The sequence below is a fragment of the Diaphorina citri genome, unplaced genomic scaffold (genome assembly GCF_000475195.1).
Source record: "Diaphorina citri unplaced genomic scaffold, Diaci psyllid genome assembly version 1.1 scaffold2864, whole genome shotgun sequence".
Lineage (NCBI taxonomy): Eukaryota > Metazoa > Arthropoda > Insecta > Hemiptera > Psyllidae > Diaphorina > Diaphorina citri.
In genome coordinates, this window is record NW_007380278.1 from 335 (window position 1) to 27,009 (window position 26,675).

At 38.7% G+C, this 26,675-nt stretch overlaps 2 protein-coding genes across 2 annotated transcripts; one reads left to right on the plus strand and one right to left on the minus strand.

Moving 5' to 3' along the window:
• The first annotated feature begins 2,015 nt into the window (after window positions 1-2,015).
• LOC103519643 lies at window positions 2,016-11,940 on the plus strand. Its single transcript, XM_026831085.1, has 12 exons — window positions 2,016-2,219; window positions 2,692-2,942; window positions 3,668-3,907; window positions 6,481-6,769; window positions 7,018-7,303; window positions 7,665-7,783; window positions 8,245-8,388; window positions 8,654-8,939; window positions 9,401-9,623; window positions 9,665-9,919; window positions 10,562-10,762; window positions 11,512-11,940. Exons 1-12 carry the CDS (start codon window positions 2,030-2,032, stop codon window positions 11,626-11,628), a joined length of 2,601 nt encoding a protein of 866 aa, XP_026686886.1. The 5' UTR covers window positions 2,016-2,029; the 3' UTR covers window positions 11,629-11,940.
• Window positions 11,941-12,884: 944 nt separating this feature from the next.
• LOC103519645 lies at window positions 12,885-19,972 on the minus strand (the record flags this gene model as incomplete). The annotated part of the gene is made up of 4 exons (XM_017448276.2): window positions 12,885-13,277; window positions 13,690-13,738; window positions 18,655-18,698; window positions 19,787-19,972. Coding segments are annotated over 4 exons (477 nt in total), but the record flags the coding sequence as incomplete, so codon positions are not given.
• Between the last annotated feature and the right edge of the window lie 6,703 nt (window positions 19,973-26,675).

The following is a 26,675-nucleotide window of genomic DNA, read 5'->3' on the forward strand; positions in this document are numbered from 1 at the left end:
AGAAAAAATAAAAAGAAGGTCGACAGGGCCATCAGACGTGAAGAGAAATATTATAACTCACAAGATCTCCTGGGGCTTTCCAGAGAAATACGTGAACAAAATACTATACACGTTATGGAAATACCTACATAGGTAGTTACTAGGTAGGTATATGTAGGTACAATTTACGATGGTAAATATAATCAGAGGCGAATTGAGAAACAGGTACCTAACCTACCTACTTTTATTAGAGAAAGCTGCCAATAACTTTAACAAGGCTGTTGAACATGTTATTTCTAGGACCTGTTCCTGAAAGTGACCACTAATGCATAATTGCACATGCAGTGTTTTTAAAGGTTATAATATTACGTCACAATTGCTAATTGCAAAGGGCGAAGTTCTTTCTATAAAAAGCCCTAGTACCAACAACAGTGTTCATTTTAATTAGGTCCTTATTGACTTCAGTTGCATAGATAGCACATACCTCCTTTACCTTTGAATCAGAAAACCTCATTTCTCATTTAGATTCTAGAAATCTGGATATTTAGGTACCTACATACCTACTAAAATTGTTTCTCCACCGAATATTAACAACGTAGCCTTACTAGCTTTTTGTTATTTCACCTTTCTTATCTTTTGCAGGACCAACACTGTTTTATATTTCAAGCCTTTTCATAACATGATGTAGGTAGGTATGTTTTCCTATCTACATCATGATCTACCTACAAGTTTTCTTTCCTATCTAGATTCTAGATGTAGAGATAGGTATCGTTCCTAAAAAAAAACTCCAAACACTTGTACCTACCTACCTACATCTGCTTCTTTATTTATAAGTATTTTCTGTCAAGTTGTGGTCTATTCATTTTGCATTATACCTACCCATTTGACCTTTTTTCCTTCGGTAGGTACTACCTACGTAATAAATTTTCATCAGGCTTTCATACGTATTCCTCGTGTGTGTTTGTGAAATTGAAATATATGAGGGTTTATGTACATCAGTTGCAAAGGCTTAAGGCCAAGGAAAGAAGGTTTTTAGCTTCCTCTTTTTTTTCGTCTCTTTCTTTTCCTCTCTTATCTTTATTTTTCCCTCTCTTTTCCCCTTTTTTCTCTATCTATTTTCCTTCTCTCTTTCTCTATCTCTCTCCTCCTTCTCCCTCTTACATCAGTTGCAAAGGCTTAAGGCCAAGGAAAGAAGGTTCTTTAGCTTCCTCTTTTTTTTCTTCGTCTCTTTCTTTTTAGTCCGTCCTTCCTTTATTATTACTAATAATAAAAGGTATAGTGGACGGACTATTGTATTCGCTTCGTTCTATGACTCTGAAACATCGTCCAATTAAGCGCAACTGATCTATTGTCAAGGAAAACATACGCCACTCACGGTCGTTGATCTCTGGCAAAACCCAATAGCCACTGCTGAATTCTTGGACTTACCAACTGCATTATCGGTATGATGTGAGGAAGGAGAGGTGACTGCTACTAGAACAACTTGGTGTACCGAGATTTTATGGACACTCTTTAGAAAGCGCTGCAATACCTACTGTCGGAATGATGAATACATTTTTTATTATTATTATTATTATTATTAAACATTTTCTCTAGAAAGATGAAGAAGCTTACGAACGTTCGTTACTTTTTATCCAAGGTGATGAAATCTTTGTTATCCGAGATAACAATGGAAATCTGTATTTTGAAATGGAGAGGAAGAGGGGAAGGAATTAAGGTTTAAGGAGAGGAAAATGGAACATGAGAAATAAAGGAAACGATAGGAGAGAGAAAGAGAAGAAATAAGGATTAAGGGAGAGGAGAAAGGAAAATAGGGAATACATTTGATATGACCTATTTCTTAGTATTTTGGTATCCGTACCACGATCATAAGATGAGTACTTACCTATTGCGTACAACCACTACATTATACAAGTACACTTTTGATTTACATCCTAAATCGACCTTCTCTGCAAAGTAGTCAAAGAGCTAAAAACTAAAGTAGGTAGGTACCTACATTTAAAAAAAAAAAAAAAAAAAAAAAAAAAAAAAATCAATTCAAGCCCTTTTCATGCAATATTCAATTACATTTCTGATTCTGTTTCAGATTTACTTCGGAACCAGTGCCGGTCATTTGATCGTGACGGAGAAAAATCTAGCCCGGATATCCGACACTGAAATATCTAACGGAGTAGCCATTACCTGTATGAGTTGGTCGTGTGAGAAATTCAAAATGGAGGACGGGGACGATAAACCTGCCAGTAAGTAATAATAAGGCATTTTAACTGTGTTAAAAGCATTCCTGAAGTCAATCAACCAAATCATGAATATTTTATGGGATAAAGAAGAAAACAAAAACTTCGACAAAGAGCCGAAAAAACTTTTGGGTCCTTCAAAAATCGAACTCGGGAGCTCGGGAGCCCCGGTGGTCATACCTATTACAATACCCACCTCGGCCACGGACGTTCCACATTTGAAGTCCAACGCGTTGACCACTTTGGTCAAATGCCTAAGAATATTATCATCAATTTAAACATTCTGTTTATCCTGAACTGATAAGGTGCGTTCTCGGAACGGCTGGCTTTTTCCTATCCTGTCTTCCTTCTCTCTTTGATTTCGGGACAAGAAGGCCTTAGCACTTACAGTTCTCTCTATTATGTAATTAGCACTCACAGTTCCCTCTAGCCTTTTTTTTAAGCCCTCTGTTATGTTATTCTGCTATTTGTTTACCAGACAATTCCCAGTACGTGATCGCCATTGGGCTAGCCAACGGCATCATCGTGGTAATGCGGAACTACGAGGATTTTGCCAACATGGAGTTCCACACGGGACTGTACCCCATTTGTCTGGAGTGGTCCAATTCAGGAGCCCTCTTGTGTGTGGCAGGATCTAGACAACGGGACAATGGAGAACATAGCAATGTGATCAAAATCTATTCCATATCTGGCGTTACGCTGTATTCTACGCCCATACCTTGTACTCAGGTAACTTTGTGTGCTAGGTCGCGGGTTCGATTCCCGTGTGAGACAATCTTTATCCTATACCTACAGATTATACAATTTTTTACTGGAATATTTGCAAACATAATTTATGCAAAACATGACTCATCATGAATCGGTGGTGTAGTGGTCAAGAAGCTCGCCTGGTAAACAGGGCGTAGGTTCGATCCCAGCCGAAGCATGGAATTTTATCCTCATTTATTTGAAAATTTGACCACATAATAATGGATCTCTAAGGGTCAAGTAGTAGAGAACGCCTAGTGGTTACCTTCCACTCAAGAGTCTATAATCATTATTAACTATGGGGTGGGAAAAATATAAAGAAGAAAACAAAAACTTCGACAAAGAGCCGAAAAAACTTTTGGGTCCTTCGGAAATCGAACTCGGGAGCCCCGGTGGTCATACCTATTACAATACCCACCTCGGCCACGGACGTTCCACATTTGAAGTCCAACGCGTTAACCACTTTGGTCAAATGCCTAAGAATATTATCATCAATTTAAACATTCTGTTTATCCTGAACTGATAAGGTTCGTTCTCGGAACGGCTGGCTTTTTCCTATCCTGTCTTCCTTCTCTCTTCGATTTCGGGACAAGAAAACCTTAGCACTTACAGTTCTCTCTATTAATTAGCACTCACAGTTCCCTCTAACCTTTTTTTTAAGCCTTCTGTTATGTTATTCTGCTATTTGTTTACCAGACAATTCCCAGTACGTAATCGCCATTGGGCTAGCCAACGGCATCATCGTGGTAATGCGGAACTACGAGGATTTTGCCAACATGGAGTTCCACACCGGGCTATACCCCATTTGTCTGGAGTGGTCCAATTCAGGAGCTCTCCTGTGTGTGGCAGGATCTAGACAACGGGACAATGGAGAACATAGCAATGTGATCAAAATCTATTCCATATCTGGCGTTACGCTGTATTCTACGCCCATACCTTGTACTCAGGTAACTTTGTGTGCTAGGTCGCGGGTTCGATTCCCGTGTGAGGCAATCTTTATCCTATGCCTACAGATTATACAATTCTTTACTGGAATATTTGCAAACATAATTTATGCAAAACATGACTCATCATGAATCGGTGGTGTAGTGGTCAAGAAGCTCGCCTGGTAAATTATTTGTTGGCCAACTTTAATCCAATTCGGCGATCGGACTAAAGTTGTTACGTCAAACAGGCAAACTAATGTAGAGTCGTCCAATGCAAGTCCATTTCCACAAGAATTGACCCTGTCGGTTTTCATATGGTCCCTGCAAAGTCGAAACCATTATTGGTTTACTCCTGTATCTTAAAAACCTGAATATACGTAAGAACTAAATTTATAAATACTTATTAAATAGAGAGGTAACTAAACTTAACTAAAACATGAGAATTGTGACATTGTGCAAGTTTAAACTAATTGAGCTTATCCAGGTATTATTATTATGGTAAAAATGCGAGAAGAGCTATCCTCAACCAAAAGCCCATAACCCATAACCTATTCAACTATTTACAGCTCCGGAAACACCAAAAAGAAATGAAAATCAGGCGTATAACCACATGAACTAAAATAATTATCAATATCACACAACGACTCAAGTAGCAACTGCTGAGCTGTCATAGTGTTATCATGTTCTAATTCTAGTCTAATTATGTCTAGTCCTCTAGGTTTATTCACAGTGTTGCCAGAAGGAAAGAAAAAATGTCTAAAATTGAGTGAGTGAGTGAGTGAGTTATAAAAGAAGAACTACTCTTTTCAGTGAACTACTCAGTCGATGAGTCAGATCCTAACTCCCTATACCTATACCTATAGGGAGTTGAAGAGTAAGTTACATGTTTTAGAATCTGACTACTCACTGAGTAGTTCACTGGCAACACTGATCCACTTGTTCCATATTGGAACTTTATCATTAAATATTGTGTATAATTATCATAGGTCCCTATTATATTTGTACAACAATGTACATAGTTACAAATGTATTTGTAGATAATGTTTAGGAAATAATATAGGTAGTCATAATAATAAATTTAACAGTGCAATATCCATGAGATTAATTAACTCGTGATTGATTACTTGGTGCAATTGCTATAATTTTTATCATCGTTGGAAATACTAAGTCGAAAGCTCTTTTATAGTGTCTGTCCGCCTATAGCCTATAATGCCTATATATACCCATAGGTGACAGGTAAGTACTTATACTTAGGTAGCTTCTTTTAGGTAACTGAATCGTTCCTAGGAAGAAGGGCCTATGTTATTTTTGCTACTAACAGGCCGTTCTTCCTGTGAACGATTGAATTATTGTTTTCTTACTAGATTTATTTTTGCGATATTTTGCTTGCGAATTTATTGAATAAAGCCCGGCACACAGACTTTGACATGTCTTCTAACCTGGTCTGTGGACAGTTGCGTGTCTAAGCGATTTTTGTGCAAAATTCCATTTATTAAGATCAGGTAGGGAGACGTAGTGTATGCTGGGCTTTAGACTGTGGTTCTCCAACTTTGGTTGTTGAAAAATCAGAGAACCTTTTGACCGGATTCCTTGATAAAATGGAATGTTGTGACATTTTTGGCCTGCCTTTGGGTATAACTTCTACTTACTTGCTCTAATCAGGGGCATTTTTTCCTTTCCCCTTATTTGTATTTAGAAAATTTTGTTTCCTCTTTTTTTCCTTTTTTGTATTTAGAAAATACTGTCTAGTATTCTAAAATCCATACGTAAAGAAGGTCATGTCATTTGTTTATATTGTAGATTTACTTATCGCTGCTTAGTCTCAAATATTATTTTATTGTAAGCTATAGGTACATAAATATATGTACCTACCTACCAAAAATGTAGGTAATGTTTAACCAGCATTCTTTCTAATGAATGGTTTAACTCTGAAATCTTCCTATAGATATTTTACATACATACAACCCTAATAACATTTTAGGTTGGGTTATTGTTGGCCTTACGTTATATTTTGTTGGTTGGAAAAATGTTTTGGTTCACTGTCTTACCGTTGGCCAACAGTTCCCTGTAACCATTTCCCAGCGATGGACCAACGATGCCGATGGGCCAACCATTTCTTAACGATGAGCCAAACCCTACGATTTCCCAACCATCGATGTTATTAAAGAACTTACTATTACCTACTCTAGTACCTATATTGTCAACGGTGTTCCATCACATATGCCATTGATTGCCACTAGATGATTAATTTAAATTATTAATTTACATTGAAATGATGATTTATGTTCTTATTTTCACAACCAATCTTAATCATGATTTAAATTTGTGTTGAAACAGCCTGTAAAGAGAGCCTCATTACAATTTTTGTGGATATCACTGCTTTACTAAGTACTTCTGCTATTTCTATGATTTTTTTTTTTCTTCTTTTTACTCTGGTAATGCCGCCACTGTTCGCTACACGATTAAAGTAGTTACTTAATATTGTCCTCACAAGGCTAAGTGCACCACAAACTTAAAACACAGAGCCGAAAAACTTCGGCTCTCCCGGGCATCTAACCCGGAATGTCCGATGTGCAACCCTTTTGTGATACCCACTCGGCCACGAAGGTTGCTCTATCACTCCTTCCTGTGTATTCCAGGAGTCCAAACTAGCTCAAGTCGTGTCCAATCTATGGGGTACCAAGTTTCGCATCGTGAGTACTAACGTCCAGCTGCCCCATGAGTTAGGGCAGATCATCTACAAGACATCCCTGCTTCATCTGCAGCCACGACAGATGACCTTGGTGGTTACCGGGGATAATAATACCCACCAGATAGATGATGGGGAACCTCTGGACCCCCTGGGCGCCAAAGATGGGTTGACCGATACCATTCAGGCGATTGGTAAGGACATAACTTTAGAAACAAAACCATTTTATCAATCTTTACTTTGTTGAGATTGTTTCTTGAAAACCCAGCTACAACGAATTATCGTCTGATCGTCACGAAATCGAAGAAATAAAGAAGACAGGATAGGAGAAAGCCAGCCATTCCCTTCAGGATAAAATCCACCCCGGGCGCAAATCGAACCAGCGGCCTAGCGATTACAAGACAGACGCGCTAATTAATTATGAATCCCATCTATTTCCCAGGTTCGTTTCCTGGCGAAGACGACGAAACCCACTTAGCCCCGTCATCAGCCGAGGTGAAATCCGACCCTCCAGTTGTAGCACCCATGCTCAAGTCCCGCTGCAAATTCCAAACCTGCAAGGTCCAGTCTCCCGTAGACAGCACTGCCAAGCCTTACTGTGAAGATGGGGAGTCCAGTAAGGGAGAACCGGTAGTGGCGGACATCAAGATAAACAGACAGGTGGTGCGGAGTTGCAGTGCGGGATATTTGGACCTGGTGGAGACGGAAAATATTCGACGAACTAACAGGTAAAGAAATACTGTAGCGAATAGGTTCCTAGTGAATCTGAAACTCGCCATCCCAAAGTTGAGACTTTGTTGAGACTCCTAAAAAATATTTTTCTCTCCCGCTGTTTCTTCTCTCTCCCACCCCTATTCTTATCTCTCTCTCTCCCTCCCTCCCTCCCTTTTCCTCTTCCTCCGTTTTCTTCCTATCTCTCTCTCTCTCTTGGGTACAAGAATGCTTACATGGCACGAAATTTTGTACAAATTCAGTCCAAATAAAAGGCACTCTCATTCTAATACCAAAGTTGTCCAGAGTTATATGTAACTACAATTATACTTCTACTATTGTATGTAATTCCAAGGTCTATTACTATTCTAATTCCAGAGTTGTTCGGCTCACTCCGCAAGCGGCGTCGGCGAACAAAACCCTCCTCTCCCATTGTGGCAAGAGTCGCTCCCTGGACTCTTTTGAATATTTTAGATACTATTCTATATTGTTCATAGGTACGTCTTAAAATAATAAATGAACAAGTAGCTCATCTTGAGTTGATATTAATTTAATAAATAGATATTTCTCGTTATAATAAATCACCAATGCTTTTTTTTTTAGAGTGTCGCCATTGCTCCCCAAATTTTTATCAAAATTTGGAGAATCCTTACGTAACTATTATTTTTCCCCTTGTTTCGCATTTTTTTATGAGCAATTTTTTGCTTATAGCTACCTATTATTTTATTTACCAACTCTTTTATGAACTCATCTATTTATTCAAGTTATTTTTATTTGTTTGATTTTACCTATTCTCTGCTTCTTATTACCATTTTTTGAAATTACCATTGTGTTAGAAATTCTCTCTAGGTAAACTATCTATGATCTCGATCTACTATTTCCCTCTCCTATTTGGTTTTCATTGACTATTTTTATTGAATTTAATGTCTTTCATTTTGATTTCTATCCTAATATTTAGAAATCATCTACAAGACATCCCTGCTTCACCTGCAGCCACGACAGATGACCTTGGTGGTTACCGGGGATAATAATACCCACCAGATAGATGATGGGGAACCTCTGGGCGCCAAAGATGGGTTGACCGATACCATTCAGGCAATTGGTAAGGACATAACTTTAGAAACAAAACCACTTTATCGATCTTTACTTTGTTGAGATTGTTTCTTGAAAACCCAGCTACAAAGAATTATCGTCTCATCGTCACGAAATCGAAGAAATAAAGAAGACAGGATAGGAGAAAGCCAGCCATTCCGAGAACGAACACGATCCCTTCAGGATAAAATCCACCCCGGGCGCAAATCGAACCAGCGGCCTAGCGATTACAAGACAGACGCGCTAATTAATTATGAATGCCATCTATTTCCCAGGTTCGTTTCCTGGCGAAGACGACGAAACCCACCTAGCCCCGTCATCAGCCGAGGTGAAATCCGACCCTCCAGTTGTAGCACCCATGCTCAAGTCCCGCTGTAAATTCCAAACCTGTAAGGTCCAGTCTCCCGTAGACAGCACTGCCAAGCCTTACTGTGAAGATGGGGAGTCCAGTAAGGGAGAACCGGTAGTGGCGGACATCAAGATAAACAGACAGGTGGTGCGGAGTTGCAGTGCTGGATACCTGGACTTGGTGGAGACGGAGAATATTCGGAGAACCAACAGGTAATTAGCAGTTTAATGAACTGTGGACCTCACTCGGGCTGCTTTCCGGGCCCAAAAAATTAGTGACGAAAATTTCCTTTGTGTTTTGAACATTTTTTCTAAGTTTCAACAAATTCCTTTGAACCGTTTGAGAGTTATCGGGGATCAAATATACAGACAAACTTAATTCAAAACTGTCGAGTCAACTACAGACCGACTTAGACCACAGACCAGATGAAGCAACTGACTCAACACTTAGACCACAACACAGATCACAAACAATGTAAAAAAAACAACCTCAGTGGTGCAATAGTTAGGACGGTGAACTCTAGATCTGTAGGTTGGTGATTCGAGTTCAAGTGAAGTCATAAAATTTAGTGTAGTGAATTGAGCTGGGAGGGAACGACATTTGTGACAGGTATTTATGTTTAACACCATTAAAATTCCTAATAAAATTAAAATATATCATTATAATATTCCAGAGTTGTTCGGCTCACTCCGCAAGCGGCGTCGGCGAACAAAACCCTCCTCTCCCATTGTGGCAAGAGTCGCTCCCTGGACTCCAGCGACATCAAAAACCTCATCGACAACATCTCCTTCAGTTCCGCGAAAAAGGAAATCAGTCCCGTGCGAAACATATACTCTGCCCCTTCCAGCCCAACCATGAAGAAAAAAGCTCACAAGAAATGTACGAACATCGTGGACGCCTCTATTAAGTGTTTGCTCAACAGCCCCATGCTGCAGAGGAGGAGAAAGAACACCAATGGGAGTGGGAGAACATATACTCTGCCCCGTCCAGCCCAACCATGAAGAAGAAAGCCCACAAGAAGTGTACGAACATCGTGGACGCCTCTATTAAGTGTTTGCTCAACAGCCCCATGCTGCAGAGGAGGAGAAAGAACACCAATGGGAGTGGGAACTCGAGGAATGTGTTTAGCGAAGAGAGGAGTAGTACGCTGGATAGCTTTACGTCTGACTATAAGGATCTGGAAACTTTCCAGGTAAATGCGCAGCTTTTAGGGACGAGGAACGACATTTTTTACAAGCCTTGCTTCAGACAATTAAAATTATTTTTCTTTGTTGTGCAACCACTACGACCACCAAAAAAAAGAGGTGTTCGATGAAACTTTTAGTTTAATAAGTTAATGAGACATCTTGTTCTAATCTGACAGCCTAAATAAACCACTTACTTTACTTTCTGTGTCCGTGAAATAGGCGTGGTGTACGTGGTACCTTTTTCACGGTGTTGGAAGGATTTGGGGGGTTTAAAACCCCCTTTGGACGCCCAGAGTTATTATCTTGGCTCCTTCCATATCCCAAGCTTATTTAGTTATTTACAGATCATTTGGAAAGGTGCTTCCAGAGTCTCTCTTACTTCCTTTTTCGTCCACAGAAATGTCAAATGAAGAAGAAAATGTCCGTGTCCACCGAACCACTTACTTTACTTTCTGTGTCCGTGAAATAGGCGTGGTGTGCGTGGTACCTTTTTCACGGTGTTGGAAGGATTTGGGGGGTTTAAAACCCCCTTTGGACGCCCAGAGTTAATATCTTGGCTCCTTCCATATCCCAAGCTTATTTAGTTATTTACAGATAATTTGGAAAGGTGCTTCCAGAGTCTCTCTTACTTCCTTTTTCGTCCACAGAAATGTCAAATGAAGAAGAAAATGTCCGTGTCCACCGAGCGAAGGGAGTTTCGGAACAACATGCTCTTCAAGAAAGAGTTCATCATGCAGAACAAAGCACCCATGTGGAATGAGACCAGTCAAGTGTACCAGTTGGACTTTGGAGGTCGGGTCACCCAGGAATCTGCCAAGAACTTTCAGGTTGAGTTTCGTGGCAAACAGGTAAGGGTTTGATGACAGAGATTGCCTTAGGCAATATTCACGGCCTGTTGTACTTTTTTTTTAATTTTCAAAATGTCAATAAAGAGTTTTGTTATTATTATTAATTTTGCCAGCAGCACGCGATTACCCAGATAGTCACCCATCCTGATACTAACCACGTGGAACGATTCTTACCTTCAGTGATCCATGGGGAACTGGTGTATTACCTCTGGCTTTCAATGTTCTGTTTCTATTCTATATTATTTTTTAATTGTCGTCCTCCATTTTCCATTTTTGGTGTAGTGGTCAAGGCGCTTTCAAAATGTCATTACTGTAGTCATTACTGCCTCGGTGGTGTAGTGGTCAAGGCGCTCGCCTGGTAAACAGGAGGGCGTGGGTTCAATCCCAGCCGAGGTATGGAATACGATATTCACGGCCTGTTGTACTTTTTTTAATTTTCAAAATGTCAATAAAGAGTTTTGTTATTATTATTAATTTTGCCAGCAGCACGCGATTGCCCAGATGGTCACCCATCCTGATACTAACCACGTGGAACGATTCTCACCTTCAGTGATCCATGGGGAACTGGTGTATTAAACGTGGTATTACCGCTGGCTTTCAATGTTCTGTTCCTATTCTGTATTATTTTTTAATTGTCGTCCTCCATTTTCCATTTTTCTCTCCCTATTTCTCTAGGCCCGGTGGCTTAGAATATTCTTCTATTTCTATTCTACTCGTATTATTTTTAATTTTCCATTTTTCTCTCCCAGGTTATGCAGTTTGGTCGCATAGACTACAACGCTTACACGTTGGACTTTCAATATCCTTTCTCTGCCGTCCAAGCTTTTGCCGTTGCTCTGGCTAATATCACACAACGACTCAAGTAGCAACTGCTGAGCTGTCATAGTGTTCTCATGTTCTAATTCTAGTCTAATTATGTCTAGTCCTCTAGGTTTATTTAGTGTTGCCAGAAGGAAAGAAAAAATGTCTAAAATTGAGTGAGTGAGTGAGTGAGTGAGTGAGTGAGTTATAAAAGAAGAACTACTCTTTTCAGTGAACTACTCAGTCAATGAGTCAGATCCTAACTCCCTATACCTATACCTGTAGGGGGTTGAAAAGTAAGTTACATGTTTTAGAATCTGACTACTCACTGAGTAGTTCACTGGCAACACTGATCCACTTGTTCCATATTGGAACTTTATCATGAGTTGTACTTACTAAATATGTCCCAGTGAAGCAATCTGAGGGACAACAATTTCTGGTGCTCCTTTTTGGACAGGTCACAATGAGAGTGGAAACTTAGTTTAGATTTAATACTTGGATTGACCATTCTGATTGGTTGATTTTCCAACTTTTTAGCTAATGAGATTGCTTAATCCAAGAGAGTTAAACTCTGATTCTGGTTCTGGCCATGAATTGTGTAGCACCAACGAACGTCAGTAGTCAAGAGTAATAACACCTCATTTACATACATTGGTAAGTAATTACCTACCTTCTTTACTTTCCGTGAGGTAGGCACGATACCTATCTCACAATGTTGGAAGGATTGGGTTTAAAACCTCTTGTACACCCAGAATGAACATCTGGACTCCTTCCATGGCCCCGCCCCCCACCTAAGTGTTTGTGTACTTTTTGATAGATAATTTTGAAAGAGAAAAAGTTTTGCCTGTGCAGGGCAAACATTTTCGTGTTGGTGTCTGATATACAATACATACATCTGATGAAGACTTTCGTAGAAGCTTTTAACCCACCCTTTAGGGTTGTAGGCCCTTCACCTACGTCTAAACCTAGATGAAGACTTACTCCGTAATCATAGGGAACAGGGCCCAGATTTCGTTCTGGTAGATGATCAGGGACGGAAGAGCTACACTGACCGCTAACACGCCCCCCAAAACCGGGACCCTCCATGGAGGATTCTGAATTATGAAGTACAGAACAGGGATGGAAAACAGGAACATCTGGAAATCTGCCGTCAGGAAGCACCAAAGTTGTGACATAATAACACAAAGAAACTGCATTTACATTTTTCCATTTACATACATTGGTAAGTAATTACCTACCTTCCATACCTATCTCACAATGTTGGAAGGATTGGGTTTAAAACCTCTTGTACACCCAGAATGAACATCTGGACTCCTTCCATGGCCCCGCCCCCCACCTAAGTGTTTGTGTACTTTTTGTTAGATAATTTTGAAAGAGAAAAAGTTTTGCCTGTGCAGGGCAAACATTTTCGTGTTGGTGTCTGATATACAACACATACATCTGATGAAGACTTTCGTAGAAGCTTTTAACCCACCCTTTAGGGTTGTAGGCCCTTCACCTAAGCCTAGATAAAGACTCACTCCGTAATCATAGGGAACAGGGCCCAGATTTCGTTCTGGTAGATGATCAGGGACGGAAGAGCTACACTGACCGCTAACACGCCCCCCAAAACCGGGACCCTCCATGGGGGATTCTGAATTATGAAGTACAGAACAGGGATGGAAAACAGGAACATCTGGAAATCTGCCGTCAGGTACCAGGACTGGAGTAGACACTGGGGGATAAAGAAATGGCTCAGAAATGAGAGGTAATATTGAACGAAACGAAAGAAGTAAATGAATTGATTAGGTATCTCCATTTTTTTTTTATCAAGAGGTTTGATAGAGGGAACTGTAATCGGCCCAAAATCGAAATAAAGAAAGCCAGCCATTCCGAATTCCAAGTTCAACTTATTAACTACTCTGAGTTACATGAAATAATGCGTGCTTGTTTGCCACGCAAGAAGTCCCGAGTTCGATTCCAAGAGTGGAATATGAGCAAATATAGCAAATAATGAAAAAAAAAAAAATAAATAATAAAATATGTAAATATAAAGCTGTGTCCACACATAGTCTTCAGATGGATTCACCTCGTCGATCGACGGTGTCGTCTACGTGGACACAGCTTAAAGTCATCGGTGGGCTTACCATGTTTTCCGGATCGACGAAGTTGTTGATGTAAAGGAAGTTGGTCCACCAGTTCCATTGGATTGACATGGTCTTGAGAGCATGCTACATTCTGGTTAATCACTGCAACATGTGTTTCATCTTGCCTCAGGACGGCAACTTAGTATCAGGTAGACCTGACAGGTACGCCTAAACAGGTCCGCCCGTCAGGTCTACCTTCTGTCAACAACGTTCAACTTACATCCAAACTTTAGCTCCAACAGATATCGGCCTGTTCCTAATTTCAGCCCCGGTGTAGCAGTCATCCTCATTGATCCAAAGGTCCATAGTGATATTATTCGCAGCACAAGCAGGCACCAGGGTCTTTTTCAGTGTGGCGATTCCCGCACCATTATCTCTTTCCATCTCGGCCCCTCACCCAACAGGGGAAGGACAAACATGTAAAATGTCACCACGGCCAAATATGTTGGGAACACCCTGTAGGTTATGGAGGCAAAATAAAGGGTAGGTCAGTAAGCAGGGTGTCATAAGAACCAGAGAGAGATTTTCGGGACCGATTCCGATGGCGCCTTGGATTTCCTATGGCGCCATCTTGGATATATGGTGGTTTAGTAAAGGCGCCATTTCAGTTTCCAAAAGGTAACCGGATCCGGTTATGGGTAGGTATAGGTACCTACCTTTGCCTCTCACTTTCTCTTTCTCTCTCTCTCTCCCCTCACAATGAGTTTTTTAACGAGGTTTTAGCTCATTGAAGATTGATGGAACTCAAAGTCAAATCGAGATTGTTTGTCGGGATTTAAATGAGATGAGAGGAATTTCTGCAGATCAAGTCTCTTCAGATCTGGTGACTCTGATTGAGAGAGAATACCTATATCTAAGCCCCAATGAGGAATAAAGAGTCCCTAAGACCCACTCGGGTATTACCCGAGCAGTAAGTACACCAAATTGTGATCAAATTCTCGAATAATTGTCAAATTATCCAATAATATTTTACAATGTTCTCGGATAAAATTCCATACCAGGCGAGCGTCTGTCATCCCTCGTGGTCGTGAGCGAGAAGAGACAAAATAACAAAAGATACTTTACCTTCCATTTAATAGCTCCAAGCAATGATTTCCTCTGTAATACGAATATTTTCTAAATTCCCATAGCAGCTCGGATGTGAAATGCTAAATGCTAAATTTTCGAAATCCCGAAGAGGCGAAAATAACAAGAAACTCTCTCGACCTTTCTAATGATCATTAAAAAAAAAAAGACGAACTTGGGTTTGTGCATTTCATGTATTTTCAATTTTTCACTCCCTTCTCCCTGCCCCCAATGTTCATCAATAAAGAAAAAAGTTCCAAGGAGTGTGAAAATTAATTCAAAACTCTCAAATGTAGGTCAAGGGAGGAGGGAAGGTACCTACTTGAGTGTAAGAATGAAAATAAAGAAACAAATTAGAAAGCTACCTTTTTAGTTTCCCTCTGTAAATAACTCTCATTAAATTGAAAAGTTCCAAGGAGTGTGAAAATTAATTCAAAACTCTCAAATGTAGGTCAAGGGAGGAGAGGGAAGATACCTACTTGAGTGTAAGAATGAAAATAAAGAAACAAATTAGAAAGCTACCTTTTTAGTTTCCCTCTGTAAATAACTCTCATTAAATTAGGGGGGGAATAGAAAGCTTCATCAGGCCACCCCTCCTTAACCTTCAGGGAATCAAGAGGTTCGAAGATTTCTTGCTTTCTAGGTACATCATAGCTTTCTATTTTATAATAATTTTACGTTTCACGTTTGTGAACCCTGATGTACCTGTGTGTAAAATTTTTCAAATACATATTCGAAACCTAATACAACTTTTCACTCGTTTTATTAGGGGTCACCGCGGGGCATTAGGGGCCCCTAAATGCAGTCATAGGCGGTTCTAGTGGGGGGGTGCTGAAGCCCCCTCGATCTCGATCTACTATTTCCCTCTCCTATTTGGTTTTCATTGACTATTTTATTGAATTTAATGTCTTTCATTTTGATTTCTATCCTAATATTTAGAAAGCTCTACATTTTTTTGTCTTTAGAGTGACGCATTACCAAATCTTTTTCGTTACGCTTTTAGCCTTGTTAGTTATTTTTTGCTTATGCTTGGAACTTGATTTCACTCGCGCATTACCAAATCTTTTTCGTTACGCTTTTAGCCTTGTTAGTTATTTTTTGCTTATGCTTGGAACTTGATTTCACTCGTTCGATGCTATTTGTTTTGACCTATTATTTATTCTTTGTTCCATTGTAAAACACTCCAGGGCCACATTTTGAGATAAAAGTTAATCCAGTTGGATTGGTTAATTTTAGACTTAACGTCACCAATCAGATTGCGGTTAAGCGGTCCGTATCCTTATAATTATGGAACGCGGTAGCTCTCCGCCCCGCCAAGCCAAAAAAAAAATTAAGATTACGTCACCAATCAGATTGCGGTTAAGCGGTCCGTATCCTTATAATTATGGAACGCGGTAGCTCTCCGCCCCGCCAAGCCAAAAAAAAAAGAAAATGACAGCGCTATTAACAGATATTATACTTACATAATTATGTACAATATTGGATTTACAGTAAATCACTTGCCTTAATTATTTAATCTCAAATTGTGGCCCGAGCATATTTAAATACCTCGTTATAAGTCCATTTTTGAAATACCGACAAACCTCTTTCTTTGTGTTAATACTTTAGAAAAATAAATCAATGCTCTCATAATATATCCGTCGGTACCTACTATCAATAAATGATGAGTATTTATTACTTAAGAAATGAAAAACACATTGTATTTTATTATTTAATTTTATTTATATTTAAAGAGCTTTTAGGGACGAGGAACGACAGTTTTTACAAGCCTTGCTTCAGACAATTAAAATTACTTTTCTTTGTTGTGCAACCACTACGACCACCAAAAAAAAGAGGTGTTCGATGAAACTTTTAGTTTAATAACTTAATGAGACATCTTGTTCTAAGCTGACAGCCTAAATAAACCACTTACTGAGGTGTTCGATGAAACTTTTAGTTTAATAACTTAATGAGACATCTTGTTCTAAGCTGACAGCCTAAATAAACCACTTACTTGACGCAAAAACAAAAGCTACATAACTAGTTAGATCACTATAGGCTGAAGAGTTAGATCACTGTAGCTACATAACTACTTCAATGTACTATAAAACTTACTCAGGACGGAGCTCCTACAGTATCCCTGTAGGCCCCCCTATTGTGGCCCCCGCAGGACCAACCAGGTCAAAAAGTAATGAGCAAATTTCGTTTATTGAACACTATTTGTTGGCCAATTTTAATCCAATTCGGCGATCGGACTAAAGTTGTTACGTCAAACAGGCAAACTAATGTAGAGTCGTCCAATGCAAAATCCTTCCAAGTCCATTTCCACAAGAATTGACTCTGTCGGTTTTCATATGGTCCCTGCAAAGTCGAAACCATTATTGGTTTACTCCTGTATCTTAAAAACCTGAATATACGTAAGAACTAAATTAATAAATACTTATTAAATAGAGAGGTAACTAAACTTAACTAAAACATGAGAATTATGACATTGTGCAAGTTTAAACTAATTGAGCTTATCCAGGTATTATTATGGTAAATATGCGAGAAGAGCTATCCTCAACCAAAAGCCCATAACCTATTCAACTATTTACAGCTCCGGAAACACCAAAAAGAAATGAAAATCAGGCGTATAACCACATGAACTAAAATTATGCTTATTGCCTAGATAGCTATTGGTAAAATCATGAGATAATACTTATAGGTACCCGCTATTACGCAATCCCAAAACTATTAATGAATAAAAAACGTGTTAGTATTATTTTGGTCTTATTATAACAATCCCAAAAATTGCCAATCGTGTTTGAGGTACATATCCCCAAAAATATTATCATGTTTGGCTTTTTTCGCATCCAAATTTTCCAGAATCTATAGATAGGTGGCCTCGAAGACTAGAAAAATCTTGAAGGTTTTCTTTGAGTCTCAAGGCAGATGCTCTTTTCAATGGGTTTTCTTCAGCCCTTATCAACTTATCATACAAAACGGTTTTGTAGCCGGATAAAATCGCGGTAGAAGCCAGGATAAGATTGGATTAAGCGATAAATTATGCTTATTGCCTAGATAGCTATTGGTAAAATCATGAGATAATACTTATACCCGCTATTACGCAATCCCAAAACTATTAATGAATAAAAAACGTGTTAGTGTTATTTTGGTCTTATTATAACAATCCCAAAAATTGCCAATCGTGTTCGAGGTACATATCCCCAAAAATATTATCAAGTTTGGCTTTTTTCGCATCCAAATTTTCCAGGATTTTCCAGAATCTATAGATAGGTGGCCTCGAAGACTAGAAAAATCTTGAGGGTTTTCTTTGAGTCTCAAGGCAGATGCTCTTTTCATTGGGTTTTCTTCAGCCCTTATCAACTTATCATACAAAACGGTTTTGTAGCCGGATTAAATCGCGGTAGAAGCCAGGATAGGATTCGATTAAGCGATAACAAAGACTTTGTTCTTAATTCATACGAAATATACAACTTTCACAAAAGGTGGGTTTATTGTAGAATTAATAGTTTTTTCCCAACTCCCCCTAAACCGGATAAAATCGCAATCCTGATTCTATCCACAATCGCGATCCTGATTTTACCCCGATATAACCACACTTCTACCCCGATATAACCGCACTACTATCCTGTTAGATTCCTCATAGCCTCATCGTGTATTGTAGGCTGTCTCCAATGACTTTCTTGTCCTCCAGATCTACTCCAGGGACGTGAGTAATGGAGGTGTTGGTGGAGGAGGAGGTTGTCACCGGAATTGTATTTCGTACTGCGAAGGAAGAGAATAAAGAATTGTTAAGATAGATTGCACAAAAATGATCGTTGTAAATTTACTCTCACAAACTATACAGACATGTATGTAATGGGGCTTACCATGTTTTCCGGATCGACGAAGTTGTTGATGTAAAGGAAGTTGGTCCACCAGTTCTTGAGGCACCGGTTCGATTCCCGCACAATTGTACTTACCTACAATTGTACTTACCATGTCCCAGTGAAGTAATCTGAGGGACAACAATTTCTGGTGCTCCTTTTTGGACAGGTCACAATGAGAGTGGAAACTTAGTTTAGATTTAACACTTGGATTGACCATTCTGATTGGTTGATTTTCCAACTTTTTAGCTAATGAGATTGCTCAATCCAAGAGAGTTAAACTCTGATTCTGGTTCTGGCCATGAATTGTGTAGCACCAACGAACGTCAGGAACATGTAAAATGTCACCACGGCCAAATATGTTGGGAACACCCTGTAGATTATGGAGGCAAAATAAAGGGTAGGTCAGTAAGCAGGGTGTCATAAGGACCAGAGAGAGATTTTCGCCGATGGCGCCTTGGATTTCCTATGGCGCCATCTTGGATATATGGTGGTTTAGTAAAGGCGCCATTTCAGTTTCCAAAAGGTAACCGGATCCGGTTAAGCCTGATTCACACTATAGTGCCAGTCAAGGTCCAGTCACGGTCCGGTAACGGTCCGATCAAAAGATTGAGTATTCACACTACCGGATAATATAATAGGTCGAGAGTTGGTGTATAAAAAACCATGTAAAAATTTGCGTTACTTTGAAACTTAACGCGCAAATAAACTAAGGTAATATGTACAATGCTGCCATGAAGAATGCTTCAAAACCATCTCAATCGACTGTTAAACTTGAGGCAACACCCAGCATACTTTAAAGATTTTGCATTGGATTGACATGGTCTTGAGAGCATGCTCTGCATGCTACATTCTGGTTAATCACTGCAACATGTGTTTCATCTTGCCTCAGGACGGCAACTTAGTATCAGGTAGACAGGTACGCCTAAACAGGTCCGCCCGTCAGGTCTACCTTCTGTCAACAACGTTCAACTTACATCCAAACTTTAGCTCCAACAGATATGTTTTATAAATGGGATTTCCAGTTTATGGGGCAGAGACAGGAATGTCTAATTGTCTAACTGAAGAAATTCAAAATCTTGATGAAGAATTTATACGTGGTAACTGTGGTACCTAGGCGTCTAACTTGATACTTAGGTATGTATCTCAAGATTCTCAAGCGAAAACCTCGTAGAGGTATAAACCTCGATGGGAGCGGTGTAGCAGTCATCCTCATTGATCCAAAGGTCCATAGTGATATTATTCGCAGCACAAGCAGGCACCAGGGTCTTTTTCAGTGTGGCCAGGACATCTTCGGGGGCACAAGAAGAGGGGATACACAGCCCCCACTTGAAGTAGTTCCTGCTGTGCCATAGGATATCCACTCTGTACTGGAACAAAAGAGGAATTGATTGCAAATGGATGAGCAGAAAACGAGACATGAAAGCTAGACATAGTAGAGGGAAAATTCCAAAAGAGCCTCACATCACGGTAATTTCGACACAATTTACGAAACAAAGTGTTAGTACGCTATAGTACGTAATAGGTAAGTTTCTCTAGACTGACATGGACAAAAGTATAAACAATACAGTGTAAGGACAAATAGTGTACCTAAACTACAAAACTTGATGCTGGCGACATCGACTTATAGATCTTCTGTTTAAATAGAATGGGTATTTCACCACCATTTTTATTTTGTAGTGATGAAACATCTGGACTTTACGTGTTAGTGTTGTATCCTGTCCATCCCGTAGCGTACGTATATGATTAATTAATTAGTAATAAATATTACGATTGGGGTAATGCAGGTAGCATCACTAGTATCCACGGAAATCAGGAATAATACCCACCTACCAACGTATGCCAACGTAATTATTTAATTGAGGCTTTGTATATTCATATATTCAGAGTAGATTAGTAGGTACCCATGTAAAAACCTACATACATAATTATTTTATGTAGGTATCCCGCTATTAACAGGTATGTCCCTCATCAGATGGGTGAGAAGAGACACAATACTCCTCATTTTGGTGCGGGGTCAACACACGATATCATCAGAAATTTTAATCCGTTGAAATATTTGCATATTTGCAATAGAAATATATGAGTGCAAGTTACGCATGATGCATGAACATCTCCTGGTATGCGGCTTCAAAAGAGCCTCACATCACGGTTATTTCGACACAATTTACGAAACAAAGTGTTAGTACGCTATAGTACGTAATAGGTAAGTTTCTCTTGACTGACATGGACAAAAGTATAAACAATACAGTGTAAGGACAAATAGTGTACCTAAACTACAAAACTTGATGCTGGCAACATCGGCTTATAGATCTTCTGTTTAAAAAGAATGGGTATTTCACCACCATTTTTATTTTGTAGTGATGAAACATCTGGACTTTACGTGTTAGTGTTGTATCCTGTCCATCCCGTAGGTGCTTATTTAGGTAGGTACCTATATATCTAAGCCTCAATGAGTATTAATGGCATGTACTGTGATGGGACTTGGTAGACCTGTGCATGAGCGCTACACGCCCTACACTTGAATTTAGACCACGCTACGCCACTGCCCGAGCAGTAAGTACACCAAATTGTGATCAAATTCTCGAATAATTGTCAAATTATCCAATAATATTTTACAATATTCTCGGATAAAATTCCATACCAGGCGAGCGTCTGATGTCATCCCTCTGAGCGAGAAGAGACAAAATAACAAAAGATACTTTACCTTCCATTTAATAGCTCCAAGCAATGATTTCCTCTGTAATACGAATATTTTCTAAATTCCCATAGCAGCTCGGATGTGAAATGCTAAATGCTAAATTTTCGAAATCCCGAAGAGGCGAAAATAACAAGAAACTCTCTCGACCTTTCTAATGATCATTAAAAAAAAGACGAACTTGGGTTTGTGCATTTCATGTATTTTCAATTTTTCACTCCCTTCTCCCTGCCCCCAATGTTCATCAATAAAGAAAAAAGTTCCAAGGAGTGTGAAAATTAATTCAAAACTCTCAAATGTAGGTCAAGGGAGGAGGGAAGATTTCTACTTGAGTGTAAGAATGAAAATAAAGAAACAAATTAGAAAGCTACCTTTTTAGTTTCCCTCTGTAAATAACTCTCATTAAATTAGGGGGGGAATAGAAAGCTTCATCAGGCCACCCCTCCTTAACCTTCAGGGAATCAAGAGGTTCGAAGATTTCTTGCTTTCTAGGTACATCATAGCTTTCTATTTTATAATAATTTTACGTTTCACGTTTGTGAACCCTGATGTACCTGTGTGTAAAATTTTTCAAATACATATTCGAAACCTAATACAACTTTCCACTCGTTTTATTAGGGGTCACCGCGGGACATTAGAGGCCCCTAAATGCAGTCATAGGCGGTTCTAGTGGGGGGGGGCTGAAGCCCCCTCAAAAAATTTCAGGACCTCTTACACTAAAAAGTAAAAGTAGCTATGTTGACCCCCCCCCCTTTTTCCCCTATGAATGTAGTGCTATATATAGTCCGGAATGCTTTTAGGAAACTACAGTAAAAATATTACATTGATTGCATGCAGTTAGTCCGCTACTTTCATTACATATAAATCAGATAGTCCACTTTTCGAATTTTAGTCAAAATGTTAGTCCACTTTCTATCAAAGATAGTCCAATCTGATTTCTGTAAAATACAAGGAAAACTAACATGAGTTTTTATAGAAGATAGTCCAAGGACAATTTTTAAAAAAAGCAATTAGTCCAGACTTTACAGATAGTCCAAACTGCTTTTAGAAAATCTCTTAAAATGAAAGATAGCCATTTTGTTTTCCCTCTTATTTCAATACAACACTGATGAGAAACTAGCAACCATTTTCTTTAAATAGATCTTTTCGCGGGCTTTCCAACGATATATAATACTAAAAAAAGTCGATTTTACCACTTAGTCCACTCTGCTTCTTGGTGCCTCAAATATCAAACTAGATTCATAAAGTATCTCTACTTATCGCAATAAAATAATTTTATTGAGGAACAATGCGTAATGTGCGTTAAATAATGAAGCTTATGAAGCAGTCATGATAGCTGTTTTTACAGGTAGGTAGGTAGTTAGGTAGGTAGGTAGATCAAGATCAAACATAGGGTATAGGTAGCTATCTTACTATGTATGTATGTGGTTGTGGATAGGTACATTTTGCTCCTTTTGGAATACATACCTACCTCCCTTTATTTCTAGTCTTCTTCTTACTCTTTTTCTATATTCTTATTCTATTCTATAATAATTCTCTAATTCTATTCTATAATTGTAGGTAGGTAGGTAGGTAGGTAGGTAGGTAGGTAGGTAGGTAGGTAGGTAGGTAGGTAGGTAGATCAAGATCAAACACAAGGTATAGCTGGTATAGGTATCTTACTATGTACCTATGTGGTTGTGGATAGGTACATTTTGCTCCTTTCAGAATACCTACACTTACCTCCCTTTATTTCTAGTCTTCTTCTTACTCTTTTTCTATATTCTTATTCTATTCTACCTATAATAATTCTCTAATTCTATTCTATAATTACCTATGTCTAAAAGGGTTCAGAAAATCCGACAAAGGATATGAAATAAAATTTGCTTTCTATAATTACCTATGTCTAAAAGGGTTCAGAAAATCCGACAAAGGATATGAAATAAAATTTGCTTAAAGTTGAAGGGAAGTTGGAGAAGAGGTGAGCTGAAAATGACGAAAAACCGTAAAACTCTGTTTCGTGATGTTAATATTCTTTATTAATAAAGTCTACTTATATTACTAAAAAAAAAAACAAAGGAAAAAAAAACACGCCCTAAGTGGTTTTGATTTTGATCGATAATTTGCCGATTAATGTGTTCACATTCTCAATATAAGTTAGGTAGGTACCTAGTTATAGAGAGTTCATTATTGTAAAATTACCTATTCATATTCATATTACCTTATAGTTAGTAATGGGTTGCCGAAAAAACAAGCCCTAAGTGGTTTTGATTTTGATCGATAATTTGCCGATTAATGTGTTCACATTCTCAATATAAGTTAGGTAGGTAGGTACCTAGTTATAGAGAGTTCATTATTGTAAAATTACCTATTCATATTCATATTACCTTATAGTTAGTAATGGGTTGCCGACCCGTAGATAGTTCTTTGTTAAATCAATGAATAGTTGAATACGCCCAACTTTAATCGTTCTTCTTGATAATTTGGTAATGGGTTGCCGACCCGTAGATAGTTCTTTGTTAAATCAATGAATAGTTGAATACGCCCAACTTTAATCGTTCTTCTTGATAATTTGCCCACTATGTTAATCCAAAATGTCGATTCGGGACGCGAATCCGCGAACATAATTGCCAAATCCGCGAACATAATCGCAAAATCCGCGAACAAAATCGCACTTCCTATTTCCCCTCCCCTTTTGAACTTAAAATGTTTAGATGTCTACAGCAAAATCTATAGGTAAGCCTATGTTAAGGCGGTCTCTTCCTGATCCCTGATGTGCCGCGTCCATTTTAGTTTAGGACTATTGCACTGAATTTGCCCACTATGTTAACTTCCTATTTCCCCTCCCCTTTTGAACTTAAAATGTTTAGATGTCTACAGCAAAATCTATAGGTAAGCCAGTTCATAAGTTCAGTTCATACTGAACTCGATGCGAAGGGCATTAAAATGTTAGTAGGTACCTTACCTAAAAGCGCCCTAAAAAAAATGTTTATGCCTAGGCTTGCCAAATATCCAAAATGTCGATTCGGGACGCGAATCCGCGAACATAATTGCAAAATCCGCGAACATAATCGCAAAATCCGCGAACAAAATTGCAAAATCCGCGAACAAAATCGCCAAATCCGCGAACAAAATAGCGAAATCCGCGAACAAAATCGCGAAATCCGCGAACAAAATCGCGAAATCCGCGAACATAATCGCGAAATCCGCGAACATAATCGCGAAATCCGCGAACATAATCGCGAAATCCGCGAACATAATCTAAGCTTATGAAGCAGTCATGATAGTTGTTTTTACAGGTAGGTAGGTAGATCAAGATCAAACATAGGGTATAGGTAGGTATCTTACTATGTATGTGGTTGTGGATAGGTATATTTTGCTCCTTTCGGAATACATACACTTACCTCCCTTTATTTCTAGTCTTCTTCTTACTCTTTTTCTATATTCTTATTCTATTCTATAATAATTCTCTAATTCTATTCTATAATTGAATCCGCGAACAAAATCGCGAAATCCGCGAACAAAATAGCGAAATCCGCGAACAAAATCGCGAAATCCGCGAACAAAATCGCGAAATCCGCGAACATAATCGCTACCTAAAAGCGCCCTAAAAAAAATGTTTATGCCTAGGCTTGCCAAATATCCAAAATGTCGATTCGGGACGCGAATCCGCGAACATAATTGCAAAATCCGCGAACATAATCGCAAAATCCGCGAACAAAATTGCAAAATCCGCGAACAAAATCGCCAAATCCGCGAACAAAATAGCGAAATCCGCGAACAAAATCGCGAAATCCGCGAACAAAATCGCGAAATCCGCGAACATAATAACCAAATCGTTAATATTAGGCCGGGCGGCGCGGCGCTTTGATCTCTTGACGTTCGCGCCTCCCGGCACGCTTGATGGTCAAACAAGAACCAATTTATTAGTGTTCCATAGATTTTTATTCCTCTTGAAAGTAATTTTTCATCCCACAATAGCCCACTGTTTTTATTGTTCGAAATCCCTCTTTATCGTTTACCTACATTGTCCAGTGTTACATAACAATGTAAAGTTTGCATGATGTTAAATCATAAAAAAAACTCAATTGCTCAGCATCATAAATTTTAACGATATTTTCATCATAATACAGAGAAACGAAAATTCAACTTCATTCTTTGGTTGCTAATTCGCTAAAATACCTCTGCATAGGTATTTATACCTAGTAGTTCACCGAACCAAATCCGCGAACAAAATTGCCAAATCCGCGAACAAAATCGCGAAATCCGCGAACAAAATGTTTCGTGATGTTAATATTAGGCTGGGCGGGCGGCCCTTTGATCTCTTGACGTTCGCGCCTCCCGGCACGCTTGATGGTCAAACAAGAACCAATTAATTAGTGTTCCATAGATTTTTATTTCCTCTTGAAAGTAATTTTTCATCCCACAAGAGCCCACTGTTTTTATTGTTCGAAATCCCTCTTTATCGTTTACCCACATTGTCCAGTATTACATAACAATGTAAAGTTCGCATGATGTTAAATCATAAAAGAAACTCAATTGCTCAGCATCATAAATTTTAACGATATTTTCATCATAATAAAGAGAAACGAAAATTCAACTTCATTCTTTGGTTGCTAATTCGCTAAAATACCTCTGCATAGGTATTTATACCTAGTAGTTCACCGAACTCTTTTACATATTTTAGGTACCTACCTAAAATATGCATGTTCTTAATTTTGTTGTATGTACCTACCTATTCACGTTAAATTTAAATGTTTAGATCTCACTTTTTCATAGGTACATCTTTGTCGAATTGAGCTACATTGTCCAGTGTTACATAACAATGTAAAGTTTGCATGATGTTAAATCATAAAAAAAAAACTCAATTGCTCAGCATCATAAATTTTAACGATATTTTTATCATAATACAGAGAAACGAAAATTCAACTTCATTTCTTCATTCTTTGGTTGCTATTTCGCTAAAATACCTCTGCATAGTATTTATACCTAGTAGTTCACCGAACTCTTTTACATATTTTAGGTACCTACCTGTACCTATGCATGTTTTTAATTTTGTTGTATGTACCTACCTATTCACGTTAAATTTAAATGTTTAGATCTCACTTTTTCATAGGTACATCTTTGTCGAATTGAGTTTTTCCCCCCATAATATGTACCTACCTATACCTACTTAAGTCCTCGTATGTAAAATATTCACCAAATGAAATTCTAGATGTCAAACTCAAAGAGAGACAGCGCAAGAGTTTTATAAAGTTCCTACGACCTGCCAAGTTCCCTAGGTAGATATACCGCCCTGTTACTTATTTCCGAAAAATACCACGCCAAAGAACAAAGTATGTAAAATATTTTGGACATATCAAAAAGTATAATCTTCTTTTCTTCTTAAGTTTTCT

Coding starts and splice junctions, on each gene's coding strand:
- LOC103519643 (XM_026831085.1), top strand. CDS start 2,030: ATGCAATATTCAATTACATTTCTGATTCTGTTTCAGATTTACTTCGGA. Junction 6,770..7,017: donor CGATACCATTCAGGCGATTG/GTAAGGACATAA, acceptor TCTATTTCCCAG/GTTCGTTTCCTGGCGAAGAC. Junction 7,304..7,664: donor AATATTCGACGAACTAACAG/GTAAAGAAATAC, acceptor TTCTAATTCCAG/AGTTGTTCGGCTCACTCCGC.